Raw genomic sequence first — 18068 nt, 5'->3', positions numbered from 1 at the left:
CTACACGAGAGGGAGGATCTTGTCAATAATCTCATGGCAGCTGGGACCATAGTCACCAAGAAAACAATTGGTACACTACACTGTGAAGGACTGAAATCCTGCAGCGCCCGCTAGGATCAATCATTCAGATTGAACATCTGAATGATTCAGAGGACAACTGGGTGAAAGTGTTGTGGTCAGATGAGACCAAAATGGAGCTCTTTGGCATCAACTCAACTCGCCGTGTTTGGAGGAGGAGGAATGCTGCCTATGACCCCAAGAACACCATCCTCACCGTCAATCATGAAGGCGGAAACATTATGCTTTGGGGGTGTTTTTCTGCTAAGGGGACAGGACAACTTTACCGCATCAAAGGGACGATGGATGGGGCCATGTACCGTCAAATCTTGGGTGAGAACCTCCTTCCCTCAGCCAGGGCATTGAAAATGGGTCGTGGATTGGTATTCCAGCATGACAATGACCCAAAACACACGGCCAAGGCAACAAAGGAGTTGCTCAAGAAGAAGCACATTAAGGTCCTGGAGTGGCCTAGCCAGTCTCCAGACCTTAATCCCATAGCAAATCTGTGGAGGGAGCTGAAGGTTTGAGTTGCCAAACGTCAGCCTCGAAACCTTAATAACTTGGAGAAGATCTGCAAAGAGGAGTGGGACAAAATCCCTCCTGAGATGTGTGCAAACCTGGTGGCCAACTACAAGAAACGTCTGACCTCTGTGATTGCCAACAAGGGTTTTGCCACCAAGTACTAAGTGGATAAGAGCGTCTGCTAAATGACTTAAATGTTAAATGTTAAATGTCATGTTTTGCAGAGGGGTCAAATACTTATTTCCCTCATTAAAATGCAAATCAATTTATAACATTTTTTACATGCGTTTTTCTGGATTCTTTTGTTGTTATTCTGTCTCTCACTGTTCAAATAAACCTACCATTAAAATTATAGACTGATCATTTCTTTGTCAGTGGGCAAACGTACAATATCAGCAGGGGATCAAATACTTTTTTCCCTCACTGTATGTCCAGAATAAACAAATAATTTGCTTTGGGAACATAAAGACACCAATGGCCTTTCGCCTCCACCACCGTGCTCCAACGAGGAACATAAAACTCTAGCTCCTGATATAGGCTGCATCCCCAATGGCACAGTATTCCCTATAGTGCATTACATAGTGAGACAAAAGTGTGCCACTTGGGACGTACAGTAGCCATAGCCTACCCTCTGTGGCTGATAGGGCAAATCTTCAGATTGCATCTATTTGTTGTGAATAAGCCAGAGCCAGGATTTTGTCGTAACCAGTGGTGACAGTGTGAAGCTGCTCAGTTAAATTGGAACTGATAGCATTTTAACTGCTTTGCAGATATGAAACAAACAGACAATCATAATATCAGTCATAAACATCAAATTCCCAGTTTATGAAAATTAATTTCATAAGAGGTTTTAAAAATACGTTCTATTTGACTCAGCATTCCACGGCATACACTAAGGCATTGTTTGCAGAATAGATTAATGCAGTTCAATGCAAGATTAATATAATTCACCAATACATTTCAGAAAATATTGCTATCAGGTTGTAAATCACAGCTGGTCTGGTACATTGTTTGCTGCTTCCATTCAGGATGCACTGACTTTTTCCCCTCATATCGTTTTTTAGTGGCTATATACAGTTATTTATTTAGCTAACTAGAACTTGAATGACTGTTATCCAGTTAGCTAGTATATCTCATGTTCACAAATTCACTCTGGTTATCTAGCTACTCCGATTTCAGAACACTCTCGTTTGAGTGTTTCCAGAGCGCAGAATAACTGATGAATTAACGAACGCGCAACACCTGCTGAATATGACCTGTGTCAGTAAACGGTCAGAGTGAGGTGTTCTCTCATTTCTGTCTCTAAGTAGCTAGCTAGCAAGTTAGCCAACTTTAGCCAGTTAGCTTTGGTGCTTGGTTGGGACAAGCATGGATTGGCAAGCAAGCTTAAGAAGGACGAGTAGGCTTCCCCATTGTTTATCAGTGCAATTTTGATGGCCAACTAGCTGAACAAGTTTGAGAGGGTTTATCTAATGTTCGTTACATTTTAGCACATATTGCTCTGGCTAGCATTAGTTGTTGATCTTGTTGATGTGCATAAACAACTAAGGGAGCAAGAGCCTACCTTTTCATGGTTGTTTGATCAATAGAACTGTAAAGTTTCCAAATGTATGAGGACTCCCGTGGTATTTAAAGAAATCCATTCAGGTGTATTTTGTGGCTTTTGGTGAATGCGTTCTAATGATCTAAAGTTGCGTTGTTGCAACTGCCTGTAAACACAGTCTAGTTCAAAGTGAATGATGACAGGCCCTACTGCCTGTATACACACAGTCCAGTTCATAGTGAATGATGGCAGGCCCTACTGCCTGTAAACACACAGTCCAGTTCAAAGTGAATTATGATAGGTCCTACTGCCTGTAAACACACAGTCCAGTTCAAAATGAATGAAGACAGGCCCTACTGCCTGTAAACACACAGTCCAGTTCAAAGTGAATGATGGCAGGGCCTACTGCCTGTATACACACACAGTCCAGTTCAAAGTGAATGATGGCAGGTCCTACTGCCTGTAAACACACAGTCCAGTTCAAAATGAATGAAGACAGGCCCTACTGCCTGTAAACACACAGTCCAGTTCAAAGTGAATGATGGCAGGCCCGTGGGACAAATGGCTTGTTTGCATAAAGGCCTACTGTAGCTCTGATTGGCTATGGCGCACCGGTCTGTGTAGACTCCGGTCCTGTACGAGAGAGATGTTTTAATTAAGTTTTATTTACTGCAGTGTCTATTAATTGTCCAAACGCGAGGCTACTTTCCCACTCTATATTGCTACATAGAATTTTCAAATGTCTTAGTATACGTAATTCCCAAACAGTCTAAGAAATTAAGAAAACGTGAAAATGACCATATGTAAAAATAAATAAAAGTGTGATATGCTTCCTGGGGGTGTATATGAAGAGATTTTAATAAGATGTCATGTTGCTAAAATGCTGTCAGTTCCACTTTATTTTATTTATTGAACCTTTATTTAACTGGGCAAATCAGTTAAGAACAAATTCTTATTTACAATGACGGCCTACCCCAGCCAAACCCTAACATGGATGACGCTGGGTCAATTCTGCTCCACCCTACGGGACTCCCAATCACGGCCGGATATGATACAGCCTGGAATCGAACCAGGGTGTCTGTGGTGACAACTCTAGCACTGAGATGCAGTGCCTTAGACCGCTGCGCCACTCGGGAGCCGAAAGGACCTTAATGAGTTCAGCATGGCTGTTTCCCAGCAGGAACCCTGGGCTGCATCCCACATCGCACCCTATTACCTACATACTGCCCTACTTTTGACCAGAGATATAGGGAATAGGGTGCCATTTGCGAAGAGTCCAGTGAGAGGTTCACGAGGAAGGCAGTCAATTTACACTGGCCTACATAGGTCTAGCCAGGAGAGAGGACACACACGGTCAAAGGCTCAGCACAGCACAGGCTCATAGAGGTGAATTGTAGGATCTCTGTTCGAAGACAGTGTTAAGATAATGACGTCTATGTTGTTAATACAGAAATACATAATTTTTAAAAGTCCAATACAGCCATTTTTTTATCTCAATATAAATCATTTCTATGTAACAATTAAGTACTGGAATTGTTTTCAACTAAAATTGTCAAAAATAAACAAAAATAGCTTCTTAGCAAATAGCAGTTTCTCAAGCAAGAATTTTGCTAGGACTGCCTTGGAGTGGTCTGAGTGGGGAGGGGGAAACTGAAAACAAGCAGTTATGGGCAGAGAGGTTTGGAACTCTCTTTCTTATTGGTCTATTAACTCATTTACCACCTGGTGATGTCAGCAGGCAGGCCACCAAAACAGGCTGAAATTGCAGGCAGTCTTTTCAAACAGCTCTTACACTAAAAGGGCATTATCATAATTTTCCCAACTTTACAGTATTATTCCAACCTCAAAGTGTGGAAATATATATAAAACACAAGTAAAATCTAGTTTTTGACTGCACTGGGCCTTTAAGTAAAATAATCACTTACTCTAATAATTCATAATTTGATTTCTTATCCAGGGCATTTCCTCGCATTTCCCTAAAAAATCTCCTGTAACAGAAAACAAAAGATAATAAACAAATTGTGAGTAGTCAAAATGTATATCTAATTATGGAATATTGGACGAGTACATTAATTCACTGTTTATAAGATATCAAATATCAAGTATTTGAAATAGAACTCACCTGATTTCAAGGCAGCCCAATTTAAGTGCAATGTCTTGGTCGACTCGATCAGCTACCTCCAACATGTAGTCACTCTTGACCTGAGAAACATCATCACAGTCATTCTCCATGACAACATGTAGTCACTCTTGACCTGAGAAACATCATCACAGTCATTCTCCATGACAACATGTAGTCACTCTTGACCTGAGAAACATCATCACAGTCATTCTCCATGACAACATGTAGTCAGTCACTCTTGACCTGAGAAACATCTTCACAGTCATTCTCCATGACAACATGTAGTCAGTCACTCTTGACCTGAGAAACATCATCACAGTCATTCTCCATGACAACATGTAGTCACTCTTGACCTGAGAAACATCATCACAGTCATTCTCCATGACAACATGTAGTCACTCTTGACCTGAGAAACATCATCACAGTCATTCTCCATGACAACATGTAGTCACTCTTGACCTGAGAAACATCATCACAGTCATTCTCCATGACAAAGAGAACTCCTAAAGTAGTGACAGGTAGTGTAGTGAGTATTGTGAATCTATTGTAAGACAGCAACAGGTAGATGGAAAGAGGTCCTCAGTTACTTGTGGTTGTCATCAGATGCTCAGCAGGTAAAGCAATGCCAGGATAGCCGGTTCGATTCCCTGGACCACCCACGCGTAAGTCGCTTCGGATAAAATCGTCTCCTAAATGGCATATATTATATGATTATATTATTAATTTGTTTGTCTGACTGAGCTGCTCACATGGACTTTAATGAGCCACGAGACTTGAGGCTAACTCAGTTCTCTAAGAGAGAAAACACCAGAGCTTGTATGCAACAGCAGCAGGTGGCCGTCCTATCACCTCTGACCAGAACATCAGCCATCAATGTCTATTCATTTCTAGGTGGTTCTATATGTTGAATCGCTGCCGTTCCTAACACCCAGCAGGGGATGGCTGTAACGATTGGCGTCGGGTGATGAGGAAGCGGACCAAAACGCAGCTGGGAGCGAACACATGTTTATTCTTACACTGAATTAAACACGTACACAAAACCAAGAAAATGCCTGATCATTAACTGCTCAAACAAAAGAGACAACAACCCACAAACATCGTGGGGGGAAAGGAACTTAAATGTGATTCCCAATCAGACATAACTAGTGACAGCTGTCTGATTGGAAATCACCCCCGAGCACAACATAGAAATAAACCACAAAGAAAGGCTATAACAAAACATAGAAAATAAACCATAGAAATACCACACCCTGACCAAAATAGCAGAGTTCCCCTGGTCAGGGCGTGACAATGGCTGCCGTTCGTATCACCCGGCAGGCGATGGCTGCCATTCATATCACCCAGCAGGTGAATCTACCAGATTGTAGCCACACACAGCTTTCAGCTGTTGGACTATCTGGTGGGTTTCTTCTCTAAGAACCTCTGGCCAGCAGCCCAGACAGCTATATAACGCACTCGCAGTCCCACTGCACCACCCCAGCAGGGCCGTTTCACTGTCTCCAGAAGCTATTTAACAGAGTTTAAATAGCCTGCAGCCATTTGAAGTATAGCCAGCTGACATTGTCACACATTGTCCTCTACTTGTGGTGAAAAAATCATAATACACTATAGTGTATTTCTCTGATAAACACAGAGGAAAGAACTCTGAATGGTTTCTGTCCACACCTGACGGTCCTAACTCAATCTGAATATGGTTTCTGTCCACACCTGACAGTCCGAACTCAATCTGAATATGGTTTCTGTCCACACCTGACAGTCCTAACTCAATCTGATTATGGTTTCTGTCCACACCTGACAGTCCCAACTCAATCTGAATATGGTTTCTGTCCACACCTGACAGTCCTAACTCAATCTGATTATGGTTTCTGTCCACACCTGACAGTCCCAACTCAATCTGAATATGGTTTCTGTCCACACCTGACAGTCCCAACTCAATCTGAATATGGTTTCTGTCCACACCTGACAGTCCTAACTCAATCTGATTATGGTTTCTGTCCACACCTGACAGTCCCAACTCAATCTGAATATGGTTTCTGTCCACACCTGACAGTCCCAACTCAATCTGAATATGGTTTCTGTCCACACCTGACGGTCCCAACTCAATCTGAATATGGTTCTGTCCACACCTGACGGTCCTAACTCAATCTGAATATGGGAACGGTCCCAACTCAATCTGAATATGGTTTCTGTCCACACCTGACGGTCCCAACTCAATCTGAATATGGTTTCTGTCCACGCCTGACGGTCCCAATTCAATCTGAATATGGTTTCTGTCCACACCTGACAGTCCGAACTCAATCTGAATATGGTTTCTGTCCACACCTGACGGTCACAACTCAATCTGAATATGGTTTCTGTCCACACCTGACGGTCCCAACTCAATCTGAATATGGTTTCTGTCCACACCTGACAGTCCCAACTCAATCTGAATATGGTTTCTGTCCACACCTGACAGTCCTAACTCAATCTGATTATGGTTTCTGTCCACACCTGACAGTCCCAACTCAATCTGAATATGGTTTCTGTCCACACCTAACAGTCCCAACTCAATCTGAATATGGTTTCTGTCCACACCTGACAGTCCTAACTCAATCTGATTATGGTTTCTGTCCACACCTGACAGTCCCAACTCAATCTGAATATGGTTTCTGTCCACACCTGACGGTCCCAACTCAATCTGAATATGGGAACGGTCCCAACTCAATCTGAATATGGTTTCTGTCCACACCTGACGGTCCCAACTCAATCTGAATATGGTTTCTGTCCACACCTGACGGTCCCAATTCAATCTGAATATGGTTTCTGTCCACACCTGACAGTCCGAACTCAATCTGAATATGGTTTCTGTCCACACCTGACGGTCACAACTCAATCTGAATATGGTTTCTGTCCACACCTGACGGTCCCAACTCAATCTGAATATGGTTTCTGTCCACACCTGACAGTCCCAACTCAATCTGAATATGGTTTCTGTCCACACCTGACGGTCCTAACTCAATCTGAATTTGGTTTCTGTCCAAACCTGACGGTCCCAACTCAATCTGAATATGGTTTCTGTCCACACCTGACGGTCCTAACTCAATCTTAATATGGTTTCTGTCCACACCTGATGGTCCCAACTCAATCTGAATATGGTTTCTGTCCACACCTGACGGTCCCAACTCAATCAGAATATGGTTTCTGTCCACACCTGACGGTCCCAATTCAATCTGAATATGGTTTCTGTCCACACCTGACGGTCCCAACTCAATCTGAATATGGTTTCTGTCCACACCTGACGGTCTTAACTCAATCTGAATATGGTTTCTGTCCACACCTGACGGTCCCAACTCAATCTGAATATGGTTTCTGTCCACACCTGACAGTCCCAACTCAATCTGAATATGGTTTCTGTCCACACCTGACAGTCCCAACTCAATCTGAATATGGTTTCTGTCCACACCTGACAGTCCCAACTCAATCTGAATATGGTTTCTGTCCACACCTGACGGTCCCAACTCAATCTGAATATGGTTCTGTCCACACCTGACGGTCCTAACTCAATCTGAATATGGGAACGGTCCCAACTCAATCTGAATATGGTTTCTGTCCACACCTGACGGTCCCAACTCAATCTGAATATGGTTTCTGTCCACACCTGACAGTCCCAACTCAATCTGAATATGGTTTCTGTCCACACCTGACGGTCCTAACTCAATCTGAATATGGTTTCTGTCCACACCTGACGGTCCCAACTCAATCTGAATATGGTTTCTGTCCACACCTGACGGTCCTAACTCAATCTTAATATGGTTTCTGTCCACACCTGACGGTCCCAACTCAATCTGAATATGGTTTCTGTCCACACCTGACGGTCCCAACTCAATCTGAATATGGTTTCTGTCCACACCTGATGGTCCCAATTCAATCTGAATATGGTTTCTGTCCACACCTGACGGTCCCAACTCAATCTGAATATGGTTTCTGTCCACACCTGACGGTCTTAACTCAATCTGAATATGGGAACGGTCCCAACTCAATCTGAATATGGGATCTGTCCACACCTGATGGTCCCAATTCAATCTGAATATGGTTTCTGTCCACACCTGACGGTCCCAACTCAATCAGAATATGGGTTCTGTCCACACCTGACAGTCCCAATTCAATCTGAATATTGTTTCTGTCCACACCTGACAGTCCGAACTCAATCTGAATATGGTTTCTGTCCACACCTGACAGTCCGAACTCAATCTGAATATGGTTTCTGTCCACACCTGACAGTCCTAACTCAATCTGATTATGGTTTCTGTCCACACCTGACAGTCCCAACTCAATCTGAATATGGTTTCTGTCCACACCTGACAGTCCCAACTCAATCTGAATATGGTTTCTGTCCACACCTGACGGTCCCAACTCAATCTGAATATGGTTCTGTCCACACCTGACGGTCCTAACTCAATCTGAATATGGGAACGGTCCCAACTCAATCTGAATATGGTTTCTGTCCACACCTGACGGTCCCAACTCAATCTGAATATGGTTTCTGTCCACACCTGACGGTCCCAACTCAATCTGAATATGGTTCTGTCCACACCTGACGGTCCTAACTCAATCTGAATATGGGAACGGTCCCAACTCAATCTGAATATGGTTTCTGTCCACGCCTGACGGTCCCAATTCAATCTGAATATGGTTTCTGTCCACACCTGACAGTCCGAACTCAATCTTAATATGGTTTCTGTCCACACCTGACGGTCCCAACTCAATCTGAATATGGTTTCTGTCCACACCTGACGGTCCCAACTCAATCTGAATATGGTTTCTGTCCACACCTGACAGTCCCAACTCAATCTGAATATGGTTTCTGTCCACACCTGACAGTCCCAACTCAATCTGAATATGGTTTCTGTCCACACCTGACGGTCCCAACTCAATCTGAATATGGTTCTGTCCACACCTGACGGTCCTAACTCAATCTGAATATGGGAACGGTCCCAACTCAATCTGAATATGGTTTCTGTCCACACCTGACGGTCCCAACTCAATCTGAATATGGTTTCTGTCCACACCTGACAGTCCCAACTCAATCTGAATATGGTTTCTGTCCACACCTGACGGTCCTAACTCAATCTGAATATGGTTTCTGTCCACACCTGACGGTCCCAACTCAATCTGAATATGGTTTCTGTCCACACCTGACGGTCCTAACTCAATCTTAATATGGTTTCTGTCCACACCTGACGGTCCCAACTCAATCTGAATATGGTTTCTGTCCACACCTGACGGTCCCAACTCAATCTGAATATGGTTTCTGTCCACACCTGACGGTCCCAATTCAATCTGAATATGGTTTCTGTCCACACCTGACGGTCCCAACTCAATCTGAATATGGTTTCTGTCCACACCTGACGGTCTTAACTCAATCTGAATATGGGAACGGTCCCAACTCAATCTGAATATGGGTTCTGTCCACACCTGATGGTCCCAATTCAATCTGAATATGGTTTCTGTCCACACCTGACGGTCCCAACTCAATCAGAATATGGGTTCTGTCCACACCTGACAGTCCCAATTCAATCTGAATATGGTTTCTGTCCACACCTGACAGATCCGAACTCAATCTGAATATGGTTTCTGTCCACACCTGACAGTCCGAACTCAATCTGAATATGGTTTCTGTCCACACCTGACAGGCCTAACTCAATCTGATTATGGTTTCTGTCCACACCTGACAGTCCCAACTCAATCTGAATATGGTTTCTGTCCACACCTGATGGTCCCAACTCAATCTGAATATGGTTCTGTCCACACCTGACGGTCCTAACTCAATCTGAATATGGGAACGGTCCCAACTCAATCTGAATATGGTTTCTGTCCACACCTGACGGTCCCAACTCAATCTGAATATGGTTTCTGTCCACGCCTGACGGTCCCAATTCAATCTGAATATGGTTTCTGTCCACACCTGACAGTCCGAACTCAATCTGAATATGGTTTCTGTCCACACCTGACGGTCACAACTCAATCTGAATATGGTTTCTGTCCACACCTGACGGTCCCAACTCAATCTGAATATGGTTTCTGTCCACACCTGACAGTCCCAACTCAATCTGAATATGGTTTCTGTCCACACCTGACGGTCCTAACTCAATCTGAATATGGTTTCTGTCCACACCTGACGGTCCCAACTCAATCTGAATATGGTTTCTGTCCACACCTGACGGTCCTAACTCAAACTTAATATGGTTTCTGTCCACACCTGACGGTCCCAACTCAATCTGAATATGGTTTCTGTCCACACCTGACGGTCCCAATTCAATCTGAATATGGTTTCTGTCCACACCTGACGGTCCCAACTCAATCTGAATATGGTTTCTGTCCACACCTGACGGTCTTAACTCAATCTGAATATGGGAACGGTCCCAACTCAATCTGAATATGGGTTCTGTCCACACCTGACGGTCCCAACTCAATCTGAATATGGTTTCTGTCCACACCCTACGGTCCCAATTCAATCTGAATATGGTTTCTGTCCACACCTGACGTCCCAACTCAATCAGAATATGGTTTCTGTCCACACCTGACGGTCCCAATTCAATCTGAATATGGTTTCTGTCCACACCTGACGGTCCCAACTCAATCTGAATATGGTTTCTGTCCACACCTGACGGTCCTAACTCAATCTGAATATGGTTTCTGTCCACACCTGACGGTCCTAACTCAATCTGAATATGGTTTCTGTCCACACCTGACAGTCCGAACTCAATCTGAATATGGTTTCTGTCCACACCTGACGGTCACAACTCAATCTGAATATGGTTTCTGTCCACACCTGACGGTCCCAACTCAATCTGAATATGGTTTCTGTCCACACCTGACAGTCCCAACTCAATCTGAATATGGTTTCTGTCCACACCTGACGGTCCTAACTCAATCTGAATATGGTTTCTGTCCACACCTGACGGTCCCAACTCAATCTGAATATGGTTTCTGTCCACACCTGACGGTCCTAACTCAATCTGAATATGGTTTCTGTCCACACCTGCCGGTCCTAACTGAATCTGAATATGGTTTCTGTCCACACCTGCCGGTCCCAACTCAATCTGAATATGGTTTCTGTCCACACCTGACGGTCCTAACTCAATCTGAATATGGGAACGGTCCCAACTCAATCTGAATATGGTTTCTGTCCACACCTGACGGTCCCAACTCAATCTGAATATGGTTTCTGTCCACGCCTGACGGTCCCAATTCAATCTGAATATGGTTTCTGTCCACACCTGACAGTCCGAACTCAATCTGAATATGGTTTCTGTCCACACCTGACGGTCACAACTCAATCTGAATATGGTTTCTGTCCACACCTGACGGTCCCAACTCAATCTGAATATGGTTTCTGTCCACACCTGACAGTCCCAACTCAATCTGAATATGGTTTCTGTCCACACCTGACGGTCCTAACTCAATCTGAATATGGTTTCTGTCCACACCTGCCGGTCCTAACTGAATCTGAATATGGTTTCTGTCCACACCTGCCGGTCCCAACTCAATCTGAATATGGTTTCTGTCCACACCTGACGGTCCTAACTCAATCTGAATATGGGAACGGTCCCAACTCAATCTGAATATGGTTTCTGTCCACACCTGACGGTCCCAACTCAATCTGAATATGGTTTCTGTCCACGCCTGACGGTCCCAATTCAATCTGAATATGGTTTCTGTCCACACCTGACAGTCCGAACTCAATCTGAATATGGTTTCTGTCCACACCTGACGGTCACAACTCAATCTGAATATGGTTTCTGTCCACACCTGACGGTCCCAACTCAATCTGAATATGGTTTCTGTCCACACCTGACAGTCCCAACTCAATCTGAATATGGTTTCTGTCCACACCTGACGGTCCTAACTCAATCTGAATATGGTTTCTGTCCACACCTGACGGTCCCAACTCAATCTGAATATGGTTTCTGTCCACACCTGACGGTCCTAACTCAATCTTAATATGGTTTCTGTCCACACCTGACGGTCCCAACTCAATCTGAATATGGTTTCTGTCCACACCTGACGGTCCCAACTCAATCTGAATATGGTTTCTGTCCACACCTGACGGTCCCAATTCAATCTGAATATGGTTTCTGTCCACACCTGACGGTCCCAACTCAATCTGAATATGGTTTCTGTCCACACCTGACGGTCTTAACTCAATCTGAATATGGGAACGGTCCAAACTCAATCTGAATATGGGTTCTGTCCACACCTGACGGTCTCAACTCAATCTGAATATGGTTTCTGTCCACACCCGACGGTCCCAACTCAATCTGAATATGGTTTCTGTCCACACCTGACAGTCCCAACTCAATCTGAATATGGTTTCTGTCCACACCTGACGGTCCTAACTCAATCTGAATATGGTTTCTGTCCACACCTGACGGTCCCAACTCAATCTGAATATGGTTTCTGTCCACACCTGACGGTCCTAACTCAATCTGAATATGGTTTCTGTCCACACCTGCCGGTCCTAACTGAATCTGAATATGGTTTCTGTCCACACCTGCCGGTCCCAACTCAATCTGAATATGGTTTCTGTCCACACCTGACGGTCCTAACTCAATCTGAATATGGGAACGGTCCCAACTCAATCTGAATATGGTTTCTGTCCACACCTGACGGTCCCAACTCAATCTGAATATGGTTTCTGTCCACGCCTGACGGTCCCAATTCAATCTGAATATGGTTTCTGTCCACACCTGACAGTCCGAACTCAATCTGAATATGGTTTCTGTCCACACCTGACGGTCACAACTCAATCTGAATATGGTTTCTGTCCACACCTGACGGTCCCAACTCAATCTGAATATGGTTTCTGTCCACACCTGACAGTCCCAACTCAATCTGAATATGGTTTCTGTCCACACCTGACGGTCCTAACTCAATCTGAATATGGTTTCTGTCCACACCTGACGGTCCCAACTCAATCTGAATATGGTTTCTGTCCACACCTGACGGTCCTAACTCAATCTTAATATGGTTTCTGTCCACACCTGACGGTCCCAACTCAATCTGAATATGGTTTCTGTCCACACCTGACGGTCCCAACTCAATCAGAATATGGTTTCTGTCCACACCTGACGGTCCCAATTCAATCTGAATATGGTTTCTGTCCACACCTGACGGTCCCAACTCAATCTGAATATGGTTTCTGTCCACACCTGACGGTCTTAACTCAATCTGAATATGGGAACGGTCCCAACTCAATCTGAATATGGGTTCTGTCCACACCTGACGGTCCCAACTCAATCTGAATATGGATTCTGTCCACACCCGACGGTCCCAATTCAATCTGAATATGGTTTCTGTCCACACCTGACGTCCCAACTCAATCAGAATATGGTTTCTGTCCACACCTGACGTCCTAACTCAATCTGAATATGGTTTCTGTCCACACCTGACGGTCCTAACTCAATCTGAATATGGTTTCTGTCCACACCTGACAGTCCGAACTCAATCTGAATATGGTTTCTGTCCACACCTGACGGTCCCAATTCAATCTGAATATGGTTTCTGTCCACACCTGACGGTCACAACTCAATCTGAATATGGTTTCTGTCCACACCTGACGGTCACAACTCAATCTGAATATGGTTTCTGTCCACACCTGACGGTCCCAACTCAATCTGAATATGGTTTCTGTCCACACCTGACAGTCCCAACTCAATCTGAATATGGTTTCTGTCCACACCTGACGGTCCTAACTCAATCTGAATATGGTTTCTGTCCACACCTGACGGTCCCAACTCAATCTGAATATGGTTTCTGTCCACACCTGACGGTCCTAACTCAATCTTAATATGGTTTCTGTCCACACCTGACGGTCCCAACTCAATCTGAATATGGTTTCTGTCCACACCTGACGGTCCCAACTCAATCAGAATATGGTTTCTGTCCACACCTGACGGTCCCAATTCAATCTGAATATGGTTTCTGTCCACACCTGACGGTCCCAACTCAATCTGAATATGGTTTCTGTCCACACCTGACGGTCTTAACTCAATCTGAATATGGGAACGGTCCCAACTCAATCTGAATATGGGTTCTGTCCACACCTGACGGTCCCAACTCAATCTGAATATGGTTTCTGTCCACACCCGACGGTCCCAATTCAATCTGAATATGGTTTCTGTCCACACCTGACGTCCCAACTCAATCAGAATATGGTTTCTGTCCACACCTGACGGTCCCAATTCAATCTGAATATGGTTTCTGTCCACACCTGACGGTCACAACTCAATCTGAATATGGTTTCTGTCCACACCTGACGTCCTAACTCAATCTGAATATGGTTTCTGTCCACACCTGACGGTCCTAACTCAATCTGAATATGGTTTCTGTCCACACCTGACAGTCCGAACTCAATCTGAATATGGTTTCTGTCCACACCTGACGGTCCTAACTCAATCTGAATATGGTTTCTGTCCACACCTGACGGTCCCAACTCAATCTGAATATGGTTTCTGTCCACACCTGACGGTCCTAACTCAAACTTAATATGGTTTCTGTCCACACCTGACGGTCCCAACTCAATCTGAATATGGTTTCTGTCCACACCTGACGGTCCCAATTCAATCTGAATATGGTTTCTGTCCACACCTGACGGTCCCAACTCAATCTGAATATGGTTTCTGTCCACACCTGACGGTCTTAACTCAATCTGAATATGGGAACGGTCCCAACTCAATCTGAATATGGGTTCTGTCCACACCTGACGGTCCCAACTCAATCTGAATATGGTTTCTGTCCACACCCGACGGTCCCAATTCAATCTGAATATGGTTTCTGTCCACACCTGACGTCCCAACTCAATCAGAATATGGTTTCTGTCCACACCTGACGGTCCCAATTCAATCTGAATATGGTTTCTGTCCACACCTGACGGTCCCAACTCAATCTGAATATGGTTTCTGTCCACACCTGACGGTCCTAACTCAATCTGAATATGGTTTCTGTCCACACCTGACGGTCCTAACTCAATCTGAATATGGTTTCTGTCCACACCTGACAGTCCGAACTCAATCTGAATATGGTTTCTGTCCACACCTGACGGTCACAACTCAATCTGAATATGGTTTCTGTCCACACCTGACGGTCCCAACTCAATCTGAATATGGTTTCTGTCCACACCTGACAGTCCCAACTCAATCTGAATATGGTTTCTGTCCACACCTGACGGTCCTAACTCAATCTGAATATGGTTTCTGTCCACACCTGACGGTCCCAACTCAATCTGAATATGGTTTCTGTCCACACCTGACGGTCCTAACTCAATCTGAATATGGTTTCTGTCCACACCTGCCGGTCCTAACTGAATCTGAATATGGTTTCTGTCCACACCTGCCGGTCCCAACTCAATCTGAATATGGTTTCTGTCCACACCTGACGGTCCTAACTCAATCTGAATATGGGAACGGTCCCAACTCAATCTGAATATGGTTTCTGTCCACACCTGACGGTCCCAACTCAATCTGAATATGGTTTCTGTCCACACCTGACGGTCCTAACTCAATCTGAATATGGTTTCTGTCCACACCTGCCGGTCCTAACTGAATCTGAATATGGTTTCTGTCCACACCTGCCGGTCCCAACTCAATCTGAATATGGTTTCTGTCCACACCTGACGGTCCTAACTCAATCTGAATATGGGAACGGTCCCAACTCAATCTGAATATGGTTTCTGTCCACACCTGACGGTCCCAACTCAATCTGAATATGGTTTCTGTCCACGCCTGACGGTCCCAATTCAATCTGAATATGGTTTCTGTCCACACCTGACAGTCCGAACTCAATCTGAATATGGTTTCTGTCCACACCTGACGGTCACAACTCAATCTGAATATGGTTTCTGTCCACACCTGACGGTCCCAACTCAATCTGAATATGGTTTCTGTCCACACCTGACAGTCCCAACTCAATCTGAATATGGTTTCTGTCCACACCTGACGGTCCTAACTCAATCTGAATATGGTTTCTGTCCACACCTGACGGTCCCAACTCAATCTGAATATGGTTTCTGTCCACACCTGATGGTCCTAACTCAATCTTAATATGGTTTCTGTCCACACCTGACGGTCCCAACTCAATCTGAATATGGTTTCTGTCCACACCTGACGGTCCCAACTCAATCAGAATATGGTTTCTGTCCACACCTGACGGTCCCAATTCAATCTGAATATGGTTTCTGTCCACACCTGACGGTCCCAACTCAATCTGAATATGGTTTCTGTCCACACCTGACGGTCTTAACTCAATCTGAATATGGGAACGGTCCAAACTCAATCTGAATATGGGTTCTGTCCACACCTGACGGTCTCAACTCAATCTGAATATGGTTTCTGTCCACACCCGACGGTCCCAACTCAATCTGAATATGGTTTCTGTCCACACCTGACAGTCCCAACTCAATCTGAATATGGTTTCTGTCCACACCTGACGGTCCTAACTCAATCTGAATATGGTTTCTGTCCACACCTGACGGTCCCAACTCAATCTGAATATGGTTTCTGTCCACACCTGACGGTCCTAACTCAATCTGAATATGGTTTCTGTCCACACCTGCCGGTCCTAACTGAATCTGAATATGGTTTCTGTCCACACCTGCCGGTCCCAACTCAATCTGAATATGGTTTCTGTCCACACCTGACGGTCCTAACTCAATCTGAATATGGGAACGGTCCCAACTCAATCTGAATATGGTTTCTGTCCACACCTGACGGTCCCAACTCAATCTGAATATGGTTTCTGTCCACACCTGACGGTCCCAATTCAATCTGAATATGGTTTCTGTCCACACCTGACAGTCCGAACTCAATCTGAATATGGTTTCTGTCCACACCTGACGGTCACAACTCAATCTGAATATGGTTTCTGTCCACACCTGACGGTCCCAACTCAATCTGAATATGGTTTCTGTCCACACCTGACAGTCCCAACTCAATCTGAATATGGTTTCTGTCCACACCTGACGGTCCTAACTCAATCTGAATATGGTTTCTGTCCACACCTGACGGTCCCAACTCAATCTGAATATGGTTTCTGTCCACACCTGACGGTCCTAACTCAATCTTAATATGGTTTCTGTCCACACCTGACGGTCCCAACTCAATCTGAATATGGTTTCTGTCCACACCTGACGGTCCCAACTCAATCTGAATATGGTTTCTGTCCACACCTGACGGTCCCAATTCAATCTGAATATGGTTTCTGTCCACACCTGACGGTCCCAACTCAATCTGAATATGGTTTCTGTCCACACCTGACGGTCTTAACTCAATCTGAATATGGGAACGGTCCCAACTCAATCTGAATATGGGTTCTGTCCACACCTGACGGTCCCAACTCAATCTGAATATGGTTTCTGTCCACACCCGACGGTCCCAATTCAATCTGAATATGGTTTCTGTCCACACCTGACGTCCCAACTCAATCAGAATATGGTTTCTGTCCACACCTGACGGTCCCAATTCAATCTGAATATGGTTTCTGTCCACACCTGACGGTCACAACTCAATCTGAATATGGTTTCTGTCCACACCTGACGTCCTAACTCAATCTGAATATGGTTTCTGTCCACACCTGACGGTCCTAACTCAATCTGAATATGGTTTCTGTCCACACCTGACAGTCCCAACTCAATCTGAATATGGTTTCTGTCCACACCTGACGGTCACAACTCAATCTGAATATGGTTTCTGTCCACACCTGACGGTCCCAACTCAATCTGAATATGGTTTCTGTCCACACCTGACAGTCCCAACTCAATCTGAATATGGTTTCTGTCCACACCTG

At 44.7% G+C, this 18068-nt stretch overlaps 1 protein-coding gene across 7 annotated transcripts in view; it reads right to left on the bottom strand.

The window, feature by feature from the left end:
- LOC115176657 (focal adhesion kinase 1) overlaps positions 1 to 18068 on the bottom strand; it is a 142604-nt gene that overhangs the window by 74786 nt on the left and 49750 nt on the right. For all 7 annotated transcript variants that reach the window (XM_029736809.1, XM_029736804.1, XM_029736803.1 and 4 more), the window contains 2 exons: positions 4248 to 4327; positions 4051 to 4113 (listed from right to left, as the gene is read on the bottom strand). In XM_029736809.1, the coding sequence (XP_029592669.1) occupies positions 4051 to 4113; positions 4248 to 4327 (143 nt within the window). The remainder of the gene's footprint in view (positions 1 to 4050; positions 4114 to 4247; positions 4328 to 18068) is intronic.

This window comes from Salmo trutta, chromosome 37 (assembly GCF_901001165.1).
Source record: "Salmo trutta chromosome 37, fSalTru1.1, whole genome shotgun sequence".
NCBI classification, from domain to species: Eukaryota; Metazoa; Chordata; class Actinopteri; order Salmoniformes; family Salmonidae; genus Salmo; species Salmo trutta.
The sequence above is the reverse complement of the archived record's forward strand: the minus strand, read 5'-3'. Positions and strand labels throughout refer to the sequence as shown.